This window comes from Marmota marmota, unplaced genomic scaffold (genome assembly GCF_001458135.2).
Source record: "Marmota marmota marmota unplaced genomic scaffold, marMar, whole genome shotgun sequence".
In the NCBI taxonomy this organism is placed as follows: Eukaryota; Metazoa; Chordata; class Mammalia; order Rodentia; family Sciuridae; genus Marmota; species Marmota marmota.
The window spans coordinates 37207910-37226146 of NW_025999853.1; the positions used below are offsets into that span (position 1 = coordinate 37207910).

At 32.2% G+C, this 18237-nt stretch overlaps 1 protein-coding gene across 6 annotated transcripts in view; it reads right to left on the reverse strand.

Annotated features, from left to right (window-relative positions):
- Nucleotides 1-18237, reverse strand: part of Cnot2 (CCR4-NOT transcription complex subunit 2) — a 65836-nt gene that overhangs the window by 15357 nt on the left and 32242 nt on the right. For 4 of the 6 annotated variants that reach the window (XM_015483012.2, XM_015483016.2, XM_048805143.1 and 1 more), the window contains 5 exons: nucleotides 17156-17222; nucleotides 6906-7053; nucleotides 5986-6168; nucleotides 3604-3683; nucleotides 950-1075 (listed from right to left, as the gene is read on the reverse strand). In XM_015483012.2, the coding sequence (XP_015338498.1) occupies nucleotides 950-1075; nucleotides 3604-3683; nucleotides 5986-6168; nucleotides 6906-7053; nucleotides 17156-17222 (604 nt within the window). The remainder of the gene's footprint in view (nucleotides 1-949; nucleotides 1076-3603; nucleotides 3684-5985; nucleotides 6169-6905; nucleotides 7054-17155; nucleotides 17223-18237) is intronic. The other 2 variants (XM_015483017.2, XM_048805154.1) reach the window with 2 other exon arrangements.

Sequence of the window (18237 nt, forward strand, 5' to 3'; positions counted from 1 at the left end):
GAACAATAAAACTTTGCCTTTTTTACATATTCTGAAAGACACAGAAATTGTTCTTGGTTGATAATGGGAAAAATATTATTAGTTCTACTTTAGAATAACTGATGAACTGATCCCTTTTCTAAATGCATTGTTTTGCTCTTTGTCTCTATTAGGAGTCTTCCCAAAAGGAACCAACTATGTGGCAGAATATGGGTATACCGCCATCACAGAATTTTCACGTCAAAACTGCTATACTGTTGTTGCATCCTTCCCTCCCTTTATTTTTATTTAACTTTTATTAGCCAAATCCTTTATCTATTAGCACAGTGAAAAAGGATGATGAAGGGTATTAATGATGATCAAGAGTCTACATAAACTATTATATATTCCCTGAACAGTGGTTCTCAGTAGGGGTTATTTTTTCTCCCAGGGGACATTTGCCAATGTCTGGAAACAACAATGATTGTGCTGGCAGCTTGTGGGCTTAAGGCAGGAATGCTGCTAAACATTCTATACAAACAGGATAGCACATCCAAATCCCCTGTCTACAAAGCATTATTGAGTCCAATGTCAGTAGTGTGAATGTCAAGAAACCTTGGTTTAAAGAAACATCTTCAATGTATAGACATTCATTTTTAATAACTAGGAATATATGCTTTTGAAAAAATGTGGGATCAATTAAGGCAAGTTTTAAAAGGCAGACCACATAGCCACTTAGGTGAATGCAGAGATATCAGCAGAAAATAACTTTTGAATAACAATAAGGACTTCCTTTTGGGTTTCTGTACAGTTTTACAGTTTACATATTCTGAAAGACACAGAAATTCTTCTGTGTGAATTCTGACGAAATTATACTAACCTGATTGGAAAACACAAATATTTGTGTTTTCCAACACACACACATGCATACGTACATATGTGTACATGCAAAAGAAAGTTTGCATTGGCCATCATAAAAAAGCTTAATTACCATATGGAGCTCTTCCAGCCAAGGGGTTTATTAATGGAGTTGGGTTACCACTTCCTTCCCTTCTGTTTCGGTCTGCTAATGCTGGAAAATCTGAAAGGTCCAATCCTGTCACATTTTCACTTCCATCTAAATAATAAGAAAGAATAATATTTATTGGTTCCACAAACATTTAAACCAAGATTGTAAAACCCAATCACAATATAAATTGAGACAATAGTGCCTTGTTCCTAAATAATGTATTAGGTTATATGGAGGTGCTCAAAAGATACTTGTGGAATGATTTCATGAACAACTGAGGAAAACAATATGCAACCAGTGTATTAAAACCCCAAATCCTGGAAACCTAAGAGAATATGGAGTGAGACTGTATATTATTCCCCCCGCTGGAAGATGGCAACCTAAATTTACAGCTTATTAGCTAACAAGAGGGAGATTGTTGTAAATGATATCTTCATTGTATTTGGTGGAGGTTTTATGTGGAATGCTTGGGAGCTTCAGTTACACACATATGTGACAATAAAATTACCTCCAAATGGCTAGAAAGAGACTGGGGGACAGTGAAGAACACCTGAGGACTTCTTCCCTGTAACCTACTGGTTTCATATACAAATATGCGTGTGTGTGTGTGTGTGTGTGTGTGTGTGTGTGTGTGTCTGTTTATTCTGGGGACAGAGGTATAAGTAGGATTCCCATGTCTGGGGAGTAACTAGGAAACAGATCGACCTCAGAAGTTTGTATTACCTATTACACAGTAGGCGCTCAATAAATATATACTAAATATATGAAATTTATTTTTACTCATTTAAACCAGTCTGCTTCCTTTAAAATTAAAATTTAACCCAACTTTTCTACTTTGCCTACAGTAATCATCTCTTGATTTTTTTCAACTTTTAGTATTCTTACAACCTTTATTTTAATTTTTGAAGAACCTAATTTTCTACACCTCCAATTCACCCTATGCTACCGCTTTAATTTTTATTTCATTTTTTTGCTTTATAACTATTTTCAAATTTTTGCTATTATCAAATTCATTCTCATTTTTCTCTGAATTTTGTAATTAAAGGAATCTCAACTATTACCTTCGATTATTTTGTTTAAAGAAAAAAAAATACTCCATTAACACAGGTGATAATTTAAAACTACAAGGGTAAAGATAAATGATTCATACCCCCATCGTTTAAAAATTAGTTTATAAATTTTCAACTAAATATACTATTATGTGAACAAGACAAAAGAAATTTTAAAATTACATATTGTTTCCACTTATAAAATAATACCTTAAATTATCTGATTACACAATAATTACAAACTTTGGATATATGTTAACTTTTAATATGACTTTAGGACTTACAAGATGCAATTCAAAATTGCCATTATTTGAGAATATATTTTAACCTAAAAAGTTAATAAACTCCCAAATTTGTATTTTTAGGGAAAAACTTGAAAATAATTTTCCCACATTAAAAACACTCAGTTAAAAGAGAATTTTAAAAAGAATTCTAAAATTTTATAGCAGTGTACAGAACCATAATTCAGAATCTAAGATGACACTGTCAGATACACTGTTACTTTATGTTCCATTTGTGGAAAAACCTGACTGAACTGTGGCATGCAGCCTGATTTCACAGATAATTATAATATAAAAATATGTACATTTTAGAAACAATGAGATATAGTACTTTGTAGTATTTTAACACCTTGAACACAAAACCACCACATACAAATGCTGAATTTGGAATTTTTTTTCAAATGATTTAATCATGGTCAACCTATGCTGCTGAGCATACATTAAAATTTTTAAAATTAAAAGCCCATAGCCACCAATGACATTTCCTTATTAAATTTTCTCTCATGCTTCCAATATATACACCATTTCACTAATTGTTCTTTCACCTATTTCCTCCTTTACAAGTATTTCTCTCCCAGAAATCCAGCCCAATTTTGCTCCAATAATCATAACAACATCCTTTATTTCCTTTCTCAGGAAAGGGTCTGGAGGCAAGGGTGAAGAGAGTAAAACCTAAAGCAAAATAGCAACGCTGCTCCCTATTTGCTTCTGGCTGAAGCAGTTGATAAAAGAAATAAACCAACAGACTACAGGAACTTTTTTTCAAAATGAGAATTGGTTCTTCATGCAACTAAATTTTTGAATTATGTACATACAACTGGGCGAAAAATTCAAAAGGGTTAAACACCAAAATTAGTATTAAGAAAAGAATGGTAAGCGCTCCATATAATCGGAAAGGTTTTCTGTATCTCTATGATCAGAATATCATACCACCCAAACTAGTCTAGATTATTGTTTTCCTAGTGACAGGGCTGAGGACAGAAAAAGTTTTGTGAAGTAAAAAGAATTCTGAGGCATAAATATAGACTAAATTAATGTTTAGGCTCTTCCACTGTGTCAAGGAAATAATCCTGATGTTATAATACAAATCACTATGGTATTACCATGCCAAGTAAAAAAAAAGTCTTTAACTATATCTCTCTACCATTTATTAAAGCCTATTCCTAATAATTTCTCACTAAATTAAATTCTACCACTTAACACAATAAGAAATTCTACAATATTTAAAGACCAGTATGTTGAATTGCTTTATATTTCAGAAATCTACTGTATTTTTAATAGGGTACTAGCTCCAGAATAAGCTTACCTGTTCCATTAAAAATGTTACTTGATAAGGAGTTATTCATTCCAAATGCCTGATTCCTGTTCATTCCAAATCCAGACATACTGGGTACATAGAAAATAATTTTAGATATACAGTAAGAATACTAACTTTGAGATGAAGAAAAACAAAAGTGTATACTTTTGGTCTCCTCATACAAACAACAATATGCTTCAAAATCAATACTGATTTTATCTTTTTGAGTTTAATCTTTATTTTTATTTAAAAGCTTCTCTAAAAGTCTTTTCATGAACAAGAGAGAACTAAAACATCTTAAACAGATTAATTAAAAAAAACGAACAATTTATGAATGAAACTTCAAGAAAACAGAGGCTAAAGGGTACCATTTTATGTCCCTCGTGAGCCAATTTACTGGACACTAAAAGCATTCCTAATCTCAAAAATATGCAGGTAGGTTTAAGACTATTCTTCCTGAAAACTTGTTTTACTTTACTTCCTTTACTGGTGAAACTTATTAATACTTATCATAATATATCCTCCCAACCAAAATATAAACTCATGGATAGAGTCCATGTCATATTCATCCTTGCATCCTCTGCCCTTTAGTGTTTATTAAGATATAACAGGCACTCAACAAATGTTTACTTGACCTGAATTAAATGATGCTTTTTAAAAACTGAATTGAGTGTTCTAAAACACATCATTTTTATCTAATAGTTTACTTTTCATCTATTTAATGGAAAGAATATCTCTCCATAGTACCAATTCCAAATTAATGTATGACTGGTATTTTGTAAATAATTACAAATGCCTCTATCCACCTACTTGTTATGCACAAGCCTAAGCATGACAAGAAAAAGCAAAAAAAAAAAAAAAGCAAACAAAAAAAGCAAAAAAAAAAAAAAAAAAAGAAAGAAAGAAAAAAAAAAAGAACAAAGCTGAACTCAGGGCAAGGCAAATTAAGAATGTCAACAAGAATTATTAATGCAGATTCTATAATGAAATTATATACCTTTGACATCAAATAATGATCTGACAAAAGACAGTTAGTATATCAATGTTGAGCAGGCTTAACTTGTTTTAAGCTGAGTTTTTTCCCTCCTAAATCTGTAAAACTACGGCCAAACAACTATTGATAAAATATGCAGCTAGAGAAACAGCACTCTAAAGAAGAGCAGGTAAATCAATGAAAATATTTGTTTAACATGTTAGAACTGCTGATGATATAGGTACCCTCAAACATGGAGTAAGTGTTCAAAGATGAGAACATTTTATAATAAATACAACTTATCAATAATAAAAATAAGCAGGGACTTAGAGATTCACTTTACGTTGACAACTTATAACAGTATTTTTTTAAAAAAACAAAATGAAAATATATGGAAAGGCAAAAATTCATACATTCAATGAACAATATTACAAGAATGCAGAAAGATGTGATAAAGCCTAAGAAATATTATATGGTAAGGAAGCTATCAGATGAGAATTTTGATGACCCTTGACACATAATTTTTTAAAAAATTAAAGAGCAATAAAATTATAAAAGAAATACTATGAATCTACATAAAAGAACTGGAGCTTATGGGATGAAGAACAAACAGGAAATGTACTAATAACCTATTTTAATCCAGATACTACAAGTACTAGAAAGAAGAAAGCAAATTAATGGGCATAATGATAATACTTAGCTCAAGGTCCTACAGCACTCCCACAATCCCCCATTTAAAAAAAAAGTGTGTGTGCAATCAAGCTTAAATGATGTTTTTCAAGTCTTATATTTTAGATATAACTCATATAAATTACCCAAACAGCTTGAAAATACTAACAAAATAGTTCTCATTTGCACAGTATATGCAAATGGACAATGCAAAAAGGAGTGAAAAAACACAACAACTTTATGTTTTTGTTTCGAATCCCTAAACACAATACTATTTTTAAATACTCTTCACATAACCTTACAAGTCTTTGGTCAATAAGCCTCCAAAGTACAAAACGAATTTCACTGAGAATATATTTAACCAAAGCAAAGCAGTAATAGTCAAACATGTCTCTAGTCCTATTCACCAATCTGGAACTCTTACCACACAGGTGACCAACCTCAATTAATAAAGGTAGGACATATCAATAAAAATTTGCCTGGTGGCAACCCAAGAACAATCCTTTTCTAGCAGCAACAACAACAACAACAAAAAGATTTAATGAGCTTTCTAAAATCAAACTTAATTCAAAAGAATGTATCTTTAGTTTTACAATTGTGATATGTAACAGAATCTTTGCTCATAAATATATGATGAAACACACTTATGAGACAGAAGCCAAGACTCAAGAACAAAGCATTGAATATGAAAAGGAAAATCTGAAGATACCCAAAAAGACAATTATACACAGTATCAATAAACATCTTACCTGTTCACAGTAAAAGGCTGTCGAGAAGGCTGCTGCTTTGGCATACATATTATGCTTGGCGAGCTTCTGTTGGGGCTACCTAACCCTGAACTGCTCATGCTATTTGTCCTGCTAGGAATTCCAATGCCCTGACCAACCTGGGAGTGGTTCATCATATTCCTAGGATTCATAGGCAAAATACCCCTGAAAAAGAAGTCCATTATACTAAATAAGCTCTCTACAATCACTCATTAAAATTATCTATAAATAATCAATTGGTATAATCCTAGAATCTCAAATATACTTTCAAACTGTATTCCTACATTTTATTAAATTCTTTATTTTAGTCATTCTAGTTTTTTAAAAAGAAAAATTAAAGTAAACAAACCAATTTAAAAACGGGCAAATTATAGTGGAACTAAATAGGTGACATCTAAAATGAGAGAACTACTGGTGTGACTAGGATAAAAATTAAATGTATTTCACATATATTTAGAATAATTTTACTCCAAATTCCTGTCATTCTATCCTCTTCATACTAATATGCATAATCTGCATAATCTACATCCTCCTTTTCTTTTACTCACACTGAAGTAATAAATGCGTGGTGAGAGAGCAAGGATCAGAATTATCTGGGGAGTCATTTTAAATTGTACATCTTTGAGGAAGAGAGATATGGCTTTTGAAAAAGCTCCCCAGGAAGAGATTAACCCTTGATATTCACCCACTGGACAACTAGTATGCTAGCTATAAAATAAAAACATCTTGCACTAATCAATCGGCAATGAAATAAAATGCGCCTAGGTATTTTTGTTTTCTTGGTGAAAGGCACTGAACCAGAAATTCAATCATCACCTTGTTAAAAAATTAAAAGCTTGCTTGCTCTACAAAGATACATTTTTTTTTTTTTTTGAGAAATATTCTGGTCCACCAATAAATACCTGCTTGGAGATGGAGGCGTGTGAAGTGACATTGTTGGTACCCCTGTTGTTGGCGTGACGTGGCTCGGTAACTGAGTGCCTTGTGATAAGCTGCGATTTAACTGAGGGGTATTGTTGCTCATTCCCCTCATTGGAAGGCCTAGTGCACCTAATAAAAAAATTCAGAAGAAGGAAATTCATTGCCATCAGGAATGAAATTGTTATCCATCTTCTGGAGCTGGCAATTTAAAACATTTTAAAATGACCTAATGTAATATGCAAATTTTAAATGGATATATTCAATTTACTCCAAATGGACTGTGATTTTAACAAAAAATTCTAGTCTGAAATCTCATTTTGAATGAATATCATTTTCATATTTCTATCTTACAATAAACTATGTCTGTCAATGATTATGTTACAATATTATACTATGCTTGATCTTAGCCAAAAAGCCTAGAAGCAACAGAATGCTACAATATTATGAATGAATAGTTTTCAAATTTATTAAAGGCAAATTTGCAAAATTTGTACAGACAAATATACCTTTAAGAAATTTTGCAATCTTGTGTGTTTCTGTTTAAATTCACAACTGATGTACACAGAAAGACATCCACCCCCCCTTTGCAGAAGTAGGTTTAATTTTTATATGATCCTTTTAAAATGTATTTGAGAAATTTCTTTACTATTATAAATCTCTCAGTATTACAACTGTTACAAACCCAACATAAAATGCCAACTGTTTAAAAAAAAAACCTGATAAAGACATAGCAACAAAAAATTTAAGACATTTAAAAAGATTTCAAAGTATAATGATTTTGTTCATCTAGTCCTCCTCGGGTCAGATGTAGGGATGGTTATGTTCCATATGTGTTATTTTTAAGATTAGTAAGGGTTTTACCATTGAGATATAAAATATATTTTTTAAAAAAATTAACCAATTTGGACAAATTTGTTTTAAAAATGTATTGACATTTATTGACTTTTATTCAGATAACATGAAATTGTAAGTTATTTTCTTAATGATACAGAGTAATTATCATGGATAGCTAATGTTATATGTATATGTTTATTTTTTACCCTTTTATTCCTCAAAGTAAAGATGTACAGCTGTCATTTGTGTTGTCATTCTGCCTGAAAATGTTTCCTTTCCTTCATCATCCTTACCCATATTTTTAATGTTTTCTGTTTCTAGTCTGCTGAGGAATGGCACATTGATCAACTAAATGTATTGTAAGTTGGAAGTTAAGTGAAAGTAATAAGACAGAGGAAGAGCTAATTAGTAAGTAGGTGATGTTAGTGCTAGACATCCCCCACCCACCCACACACACACCTTACTGGTCTAATTTGGATCTAAAACTTTCAAAGACCTGAAGATTTTAAAAACTATGACCTCCAAATAAATACAGTTCTGTATATACCATGAATATTTTCTTTCAAACATCTTTATAAAATTTATTGGCATGACAATGTGTCACTTTCCCAGTCACATAAAGGGAACTGACTTGGTCACTGCATTTATTTTGTTTACTCTTAAATTTTGTGAACATGAGGATCCCATTAGCTATAGCCACTTTCTCTGAATATGGGATAAAATAAGGAAGTACAAGAGATTAAAAAATCAGCTAACTTAAGATCTTCTCTTCAAAAGAAATTGGTCATTTCCCTCTCTCCTCAAGCATATCAGTTTTCCTCCAGGCCCCCTAGGTGCTCCCATAACAGATAACCAAAATCACATTTTCCCATCACTCATTCAAACATTCATTTCTGAGTGCCTACTGCATTAGCTTCAGGTGATATAGCAGTGAAATAGAAAGAAAAGGCTCCTACCTAAGGGACCTGAAATCCCTATTCCCCAAACAGGCTGTCCTGTAGTCAGCCATAGCTGCAAATTTCCTATAGGAGGATGTTTCCCATAGTTAATGTTCTCTAAAAAAATACACCATTTTACATCCAGAAATGACCCTAGTACAATGTTGACATATTACAGATTCGGAATCTGAGGCTCAGATAAGTTAACTGACCTCTCCAAGGTGACACAAAGAACCAGGACAAGAAATTAGATCTCTTAACACCCAGTGTTCTTTAAATGGCAACACTACTGAGTGCTGAAGACAACTCTAATTTAACACTGATCTACTTATTCTACCTCAAAACTTGTTCCAAATTTCCATCTCTTGATATCTTCCCTTCATTTGCTTTCTCATTTTAATACCTGCCCATTTTTTCAAGTTTTCCTTTCCCTTTTCACTCTTTTCTACCCACTCATCATTAAAACACTTTCCAAAAATCTAGTAAATGTTTGGACCCTTTTTTACATACAAGAAACCCTACAAATGACTCATGGAGATTCATCCTCTTTAACTCTGTTTACACACATTCAATGCTGTATAATAAAAATTTATAATTTCAGAAATATTTTAGAGATTATCAATATTAGCAAAGATACTTCTGAAAAAGGAAAATACACAATTTAATTAAGAATTGGCATGCTTGAATTAATTCATAGTGCTAAGAGGGAAGGAAGACTATGAAATAAAGAAAATAAATATTATTGTTTCATTTCAGACCTCAAAATTCATGTTCTTCATAAAAAGTTAATAGATAAATTTCAAAGGTCTTAGTTTAGTTTTATTGAACTAGATATAAAAAGATCATTACAAACTGGATCATTAATTCCTGAATATTTAGTAATGGGGTTATTTTAAACTTAACTTAAAATTGTGTTGTACAATAAAGTATTAATAGCACCGAATAATGAACATACAATGATTTATATTTAGGCAATAAAATATACTAAGTCATTAAATTTGAGTTACCCGAGTCAAACTATCAGCAGTGGATAGGCTGAAAGTAGGGGAAAATTTCATCTTTTACTAGAATAATTAACACAAAATCACTTCCAAAATATTAGCCCAAGAATACAGAGCTAACAAAAGATTAAAAAAAGAATTAAAGAGATTGGACTGTAGGTTAAAACAACTACAACAGGGCTGGGGATGTGGCTCAAGCGGTAGGGCGCTCGCCTGGCATGGGTGCGACCCGGGTTGGATCCTCAGCACTACATACAAAGATGTTGTGTCTGCCGAAAACTAAAAAAAAAATAAATAAAAAAAGAAACATTGATACCGCCAAAAAAAAAAAAAAAACCACAACTACAACAGAAAACACACACACACACACACCCATGATCATACATGAGTAAGTGGGAGGACAGCAAAATAAAAATTTATGGAGCACTTCATAACCAAACATACTACATACTACTACTTCATTTCTTTTCCTCCTCCTCCTTCTTTTTTTTTTTTTTTTTGGTACCAGGGATTGAACCCAGGGGTACTTAACCACTGAGCAACATCCTCAGTCCTCTTGTCCTTCTTTTTAACAACCTACAGGAAAGGTATTTATCCTCTCCATTTTTTATTTATGATAAGGAATAAAAGAAAAAACAAAAAATCATTTAAATGGTTATAATACTACATTGATCTTTTTCTCTTAAAGGACTATGGGAACATATCCAAGTAGATTCCTACCTCTTATTTGGCCAGGTGCTAAGCAAAGAATTAATTAAATTTCTTATTGGTCATTTTTCAGAAACCCTAAAGAATATGATCTAATGAATTATTTTTGTTGTAACAACTGATTAATAGTGTATCTTTTTATACTTATGGCAAGACGTGCCATCCTGAATTCAATCTTTTGCTAGAGATAAACAATATTAATAATACAAGTTACAATAAAAACAATTCAATCATAGCAACCAAATCCCTCAAGATTTTTACTTAAATGAACGCTCCTGAATCTTTTTGGGGGGAGGGGGACGGAATCCTGAAAAAAGAAAGGGTAAAGTGTCCCCTTTTCCATTCTCAAAGTATCAAGCTTCCTATAGAAACTCAGTGTTACACTCACATTAAAAAAGGCCACCAACCCCAAAATGGTGCTTTCTCTCAATGTCTTCTTAACTCCAACCTCTCCTGCACTTAGCTGATTAATCTTCTCCATGAAAGTATTTCAATTTTGTAATTTCCTTCATTAAATTCAATGGATTCAGTAATAAAATAGACTTCAGAGTACAAACAACCAAATTACAGATGATGAACTCAAACCAGGCATTAAGTTACTTGCCCAAGCAATAAGGTATAAAAAGAATGCTCAGTTTTTTGACTTGTATTTCAATGCCCTTTTACAATCAATATCACTTTCCACTTTTTATAGCACTTGCTAATTTTTCCACTACCCAGGAATTTCCATGTCTAGGTCCCATCTCTACAAAATTATGATTTGGTTGGAGTCTGGATAATTCATGGGCAGTAAGATTTTTAAAAACTCCTCAAGTGTTTCTAAGTGCGGCCATGGTTGAAAACAATTATTCCATACAATTAAGTCCAATCACAGTTAAAATTCTCTCAGAACCAAAATATTTTTTTCTTTAATCTTAACGTTCTGCTATTTACATACTACAGATTTGATTTATAATCTTTCTCCTTTGCCTAATTCTCCTCTTCAATACTGTCCCTATACCTTTACCATTCATTATCATTTTCCCACAAAGATTACTTTCCCTTCTCTTGTTCTGCAGAGATACAAAGGCCTATTTAAAAATAAATATATAAGTGCTATTACTCAGGTGTTTATTTTGTTTAGTGGGTTTGAGTACATGTAGGAGGGACTGCTAACTCAGATTCAGGGATAGAGTGGGTCAGATCAGAAGAGGGTTCCTACAGGAGATTGTTGTTTAATTAAATAATAAAAAAGGGTTTACTGTTCTACAGAATCTTTACCCGTGAAACAGCAATCTTACAAGTATATTCTGCACTTCCTCTCAATCTAAATTTCCCTTATAAATTTAAACACACTTACAAAGTAATTCAGGTCTCAAACTACAGAAATTATGCTTGATCCTCAAAATATCTCAAGTTTGACCAATTCTCAACACCTCTATCCCTAGTCCAAGTTACCCCTTCTTGCCCAGATTACTGTAGTACAGTAGCAGCCTGTTTCTTCCCCATCAAGCACACTTTCTGTACAGAAAAGAGATATTAAGAATGAAACTGCATATTAAAATCTTTGCCATTAAACTTAGAAAAATCCAAATTCTTTACCAAACATTTATAAGACTTTCTATGATCTGAAACCTGTTAATTCATTGATTTTTCTCTCTTAATTCATTACACTGGCCCTCTCACTCTTCCTTTACACATTAAATTCAGTCTTACATTCCTTTTTGTTTTGGTACCAGGGACTGAACCCAAGAGGTCTTAATCACTGAGCCACATTCCCAGTACTTTTCCTTTATATTTTTTACTTTGAGATAGGATATTGCTAAGTTGATTAGGGCCTTGCTAAATTGATGAGGCTGGCTTTGAATTTGTAATCCTCCTATCTCAGACTCCTGAGTTGCTGGGATTACAGGTGTGCACCACCATGCCTGGACATTTTTATATTCTTAGAATTATCATGTTTGCTGTTGCCTATATCTGAAAAGTTCTCATCTAAATTGTTCCAAGGACTACCCATCCCCAACTTTCAGGTTTCCATTCAAATAGTACCTTCTCAGAGATGTATTTGAATGCAACAAATTACTTCTATCCACTTACCCCATAAACCTGACTTAGTTGTTATGGTATTTACTACCAGAGTAACACAATTAGTTGCCTGCATGTTTATCATCTGTCTCCATTAAAACGTAAGCACTATGAAAACAGGAACTTTGTTATTTGCCATATTCCTGGTGAGTTCTTAGAATAATATCATACTCAGAGTAGTTATTCAATAATACATGATTAACGAAAAAATCCTATCACACTATCTTCAGTAGAAGGTTCAGTAGGCTGTTGGCATCTGTGGATTTAACACTAGTAATTTCTACTATGTACAAATGGCCTTCTAGGATCTTGACAGTCAGGAAGCAGTATATAGCTTACAGGTTTCAAAGAATTTGCTATTCTCAACTCATATTCATAGAGTTACTTTAAAAGTAATGCAATTCTAGCTCTACTGCTTATTATCTATATAACTTTGGGCTGGTTCCTTAACCTGTCAAGGAACTATGAAAATTTAATAAATTAACCTATAGCACTTAAATTTGCATTTGATACACATTAAATAACCAATAAATATTAGCTCTGTTTCTGTGGTTTTATTTTGGTAAAACAAACCTCTGGAAAGAAAGTCAACAAGTGTTCCTATGGTGAAGATAAAATGGTATCATGTAGTGGAATGACAGTTTTCAACAGAAAATAAATGTTTTATGTGGCAAAACTTTTTACACTATAGCCATGCTCTTGAATTTGGAAAGTAGCAAAGATCTTGAGATGAATCTCACAGAAAAGTGAAGATTGTACTTCTTGGTTGAAATCAATTTAACAGCCTACTAGGTTTCCCTTGCCTTCACAAAGTGGACCATTCCAAAATCTATCCCCTGCTACGGATATTGTTCCCACTGCTAAAACAATTAGAGTCTCCTCAAAGTCAATTTCAAACATGACCTCATGTGTAAATCCTTTCTTGATCATTGTCAAAGACAGATGATTACTCCTGCCTTTGAAATATCCAGAAAACTCCTAACTTCTTATTCCATTCTATAGTGAAACCATCTATGTACCTATACTTTTAAGATTATATGTGGAAACCATGTATCGCTCATCATGCATTCAACAAATATTTACTGAGTGCCTGTCATGTACAAAGTACAAAGGACAGGAAGGCAACAAAGACATGCAAAAGTAAATGCAGTAACACCACAGCTGTACAGTACACTGTACAGTGATGGTGTGAAAGAGTGGTCTCTTCTATACCCATTTGCAGTATAATATGTATAATAGGACTCAGTAAGTATCTGTCAAACTCAATTCCTGCCTGTTTTGGAGTTTTCCTCTAACATTGTAGCTTACTGTGCTTTTCACCCCAAACTTTAAAATACTGTCTTAGCCTGAAAGGCTGTTATTAAATATTTTATATATACATGTCATACCTCCTTACTATAACATGTACTTGAAAGCAAGGCTTCCCAGAGCATTCAATACAAATTACTAAGTATTAAATGTCTGTTAAAGTGTCCTACAAAGTCCTAAAGCAACCAAAAATTGTCTTTTATTTATTTTACATTGTTAGCAGCATCACTTTTGAGCCACTCCACTTGTGCTCTAGTTCTCCATAAAGCAAGGAGCCTTCACAAAGGAGTTCTTAAAAAAAAGAAAGGTCAAAAGGATGTCTGTTGGAAGCATGAAATTATGCCACCATTCCCAACCCAAGAGTCCAGATTCCAGAAGGAAAGATGTATTTCTTCTCACAACTATTAAAGGTCTGGGTCCTTTTCAGGATTCAGATACAAATGCAGATAATGAATTCATCTAGATAGCTAGTTAACTCGGGTGACTATAAGACAATACACACATAAGGAAGCGTTCAATAAATGGTAGTTTCCTTTTTCTCTATTCCTACACTGTTCTAAATCCTATTCATAAATAAGAAAACATCAACTAAACCACTACAATTTCAATGTACTTAATTAACATTCAGGAGAAATGAATTCCTTGTCCCCTATTCATTCTAATCTAGTAGACAGTTTGGAGAGCACAGGGGTCTATAAGGCAGAGCTCAAATCTTATGTATAAACTCAAAGAAGACAAGTAGAGAACATTATGCAACTTAACACTATGTTTACTGGTTTCTACAGTTATCACCTGGTACACAAACCCTTGGATGCTAAGTCACTTACACATTTGGATACAATCATACCCACTAGGATCTCAGATTGTACAAACCAGTATTTTCAGTGTACCTAATGTGTTACACAATCCTTCTACTCAAATCTGGCAAAATGTAGGCTTCAATAGTTGTATACCCATTCCAAAAGGAACTCACTTTCTTGTTTTAAATTTATTATAAGTCTTAGTTCTAGAGAGGGTGTTCTTTCTTTTCCACTTCTCCCACCTCTTAATTATTCTAATATCAAGAACAACAGATTACTAGCAGACCTCATATTTGAATGGCACAAATCCCTATTTAACTTTGCCAATATGAATAGAGTTAATGATGGAATTCAATGGCAGTTGAGAAAAAGAGCTTTGAGTTATACGAATCTCAATGTACAAATACAATAAGTTGCCCTGAGAGTTACATTTCTAATCTATCCCACTTACGTTCCAATCTCTCCATCCTTCAAATTTTACCATTCTGACTTAGTTAAAACTATTAAAACTCTGACCTCCAAGTCCCACATGGTAGCTTGTGTTCTCCTGTCTGACGATGTGGGTGTTCCTATTACCTGCCAGTTATATGATCCATTTGGCTCTCTAGAGTCTCTGAACCTAAAAGAAACTGGCAACCCATGCTATCATTTTTTCACTAGTTACAGCTTCTAAAGGTGTAGCCTGGAAAATAACTGTATCCTGAATCAAAACAGTTCAGTTCCTATTAATCTAAGGTTCAATTTTTCAGTAGGTTAATACCTGAAATGTCAGTTTAAAAAAGTAAACTATGTATTCAAATTGCTTCACAGATATTATAAGAATATAGCCATTCAATATAATTACAGTCCAACAGAGAATACCTATCATATATGGTTTCTTTTAAAACACATTTTATAAGAAAAATAAATTTGTTCACTAATTATTCTCTGTATATTATTAGGCAAGAAACACAATGATAACTTAAATTTGAATGTCAATGTCCATCATACCAATGATATTACTGTATTTCAAACCAAATCTATCCTATACCTTAGCCCAATTATAATTACACATCTATACATTAAAAAAAACTTAGATTTTTAAAAATCCAGACAGCTGATCACTGCCATTATCCTTTATAAAATCACCTCAGCTTCTCACTTATAAATTTTTCTCCATTCTATGTCTACTTTCTGCAATGATAAACCCTGGACTTTCAAAAGAAAAATTAGGTCTTCGCAGTTGTTCTAAATAAAATATAGTTTTAAAATAGCTACATATTTCTAGTGTAAGCCTTACAAGAAGGGTAAAAGCACAGGCTAAAAACAACACATTACTTGCTAATAATATTTCCTCAACACCTAGGCTAAACATTTGTGGATAAATAAGCCACATGTTTTTTACGTAATAAAAAGTTTTGTAAATGTTTTTGTTTAATTACAGGAAAACTGCTAAAATACATATAAAGAATTAATAAATTTTATTTACTACTCCTGTACTAGCAAAATTGTGTTTCAGAGCAAAAGAGGAAAGACACAAAAGATAGAAAAATAGATGGAAATAACCCTTGTATACAAAATAAGTTTTATCCTTCTACTAAACTAAAATCAATGTGAAGGGCAAAGTGATATAATGAGCTATTCTGATACCAATCAAAATGTTGCTTCCCATTATACCAGAAGAGCTCCAAATTAAACAATTAATTTTTATCTGAAGTGGGTTAAAGTAGTCACTAGATGTCTACTCCAGTTACTCAATTATTCTATGATCTTTGATGAGAATTTATAACACTTTTAACTCCCTCCCCCTTTCATTAACAGAGATGCTATTAACAGAAATGAGAAATCAACAGATCTTTGATACTAGAGATGATAAAATCTTATTACTATGTAACATTCTAAAAACTTGATTTGCAAAAATATGAAGATATTTTATAATTTGGAGTTTTATAAAAATTTTGTGATAGTAATAGCTAGCATTTATTGAGCACTTACTATGCGCCAGGCACTATGCTAAGCGCTTTTAAAGTATTAAATACTTCTAAAAAGAAGAATCTTATATAATGAAAAAAATGTGAGTCAAAAAATCTAGATTCTATAACCAGAGAGATCTAAAGCAAAAGAAGAAACACTGCTAAACCAAAACAAACAAACAAAAAAAATCATACACTGCTGCTAAGAAATAGGTTTACAATGATAGGCCGAAAAACACAAATGAAACAATCTTATCAAACCAACCAAACCAAAAAAAAAAAAAAAAGAAAAGAAAAAATCTTTTAACTTCCTCTAATTGAAAAATAGAATATCTACTTTTGTTTACCCAAAATTTCAACAGTACTTTACAAAGGAACATCTAGATACAAAAGATATCAAAATAAATTTCAATCTATGCTATACATAAGTAATAACCAATTTAGAATGAGGCCTGAAATAATGAGGTTTTACTATATAGTAAAATAAAGAAAATTCTGAAAATTAAGAATTTTTCCTGCTAAGCCCTACAATAAACCCCAAAGGGCAGCATCCATTGTTTTTTATGTAGTAGTTATTTATTTTTCTCTTTAAATAAAGTATCCCAGAATAAATACAAAATTCTTACTTTGTTGCCCGTATAAACTTGCCCCAAACTGAGACAGCTGACCTGATGTAGATGGTGATGCCAGCATCTAGAAACAAATTAATTACATTAGAGCATAAAGAAAGAGCACAAAGCATTGCATTTATATTTTACAAATCTTGTATATCACACCATAAAAATCAGTCTAACGCACATTTCTCATTCTTCAAAACATAAATATGTAATCATGTTTCTTAAGAGATAATAACTAGATAAATCAAACAGCAACTGGAAATAATTTTTAATACAAATTTTCTAAAAATTATACTAACCTAAAACAGCATTACTGCTGCCCTTAAAAAAAAAAAAAGGCTAACATATCTAACAAAAACACAAGGATAACATCTCAAAAAAAATCAGTTTTATAAATTTATAAATGAGATGACTTGATTCCTAGATAATATTAAACAAATTCTAAATAGAAAAGTTTTCTATGTTGTAAGAATACTCCCTGGTTTTTACATACAATTAAATTATGTGTATCAAATTGGGAGAAAAACTGAACAACTACACATGAAGTCTTAAAAGTGGAGAGAAGATCAGAAACAAGTAAAAAGCATACAAAAAGACATGGTATATGATTTATATAATTTATTGGTAAATGATATGACTTTCATGGTACTTATACAATGCATTTATTGCACCAATATCTTTTTTTCCTAGTAGAATATAAATGAAGGTATAGCATATGAAACATTCATCTTTACATTTCTTCACAGACACAGCAATGTAGTAATACTATATATAGATACTTAAGCTGAGTAAATAAAAATGTACATATGTAAGTGTGTTTATGTATTTCCTGTTTCATATTAGACAACCATCAAAACACTTTCACTAAATAAGGTATGGGCTATGCCATCAAAAGGTTTATAATCCAGTGGGGAAAAAGAATGAGTTATACAAATTATATTCTAAGGCATGTGTGGCAATGCTATCAAGAAGTATAAAGAATCACTGGAGAAGGTAATTCTGCACAAGAGTGATATATCAGTAAAACTCTATAGGGGATAACATTTGATGAGGGTATAGATGAGGGGCCTACCAGGCCAAGGATATGCAGT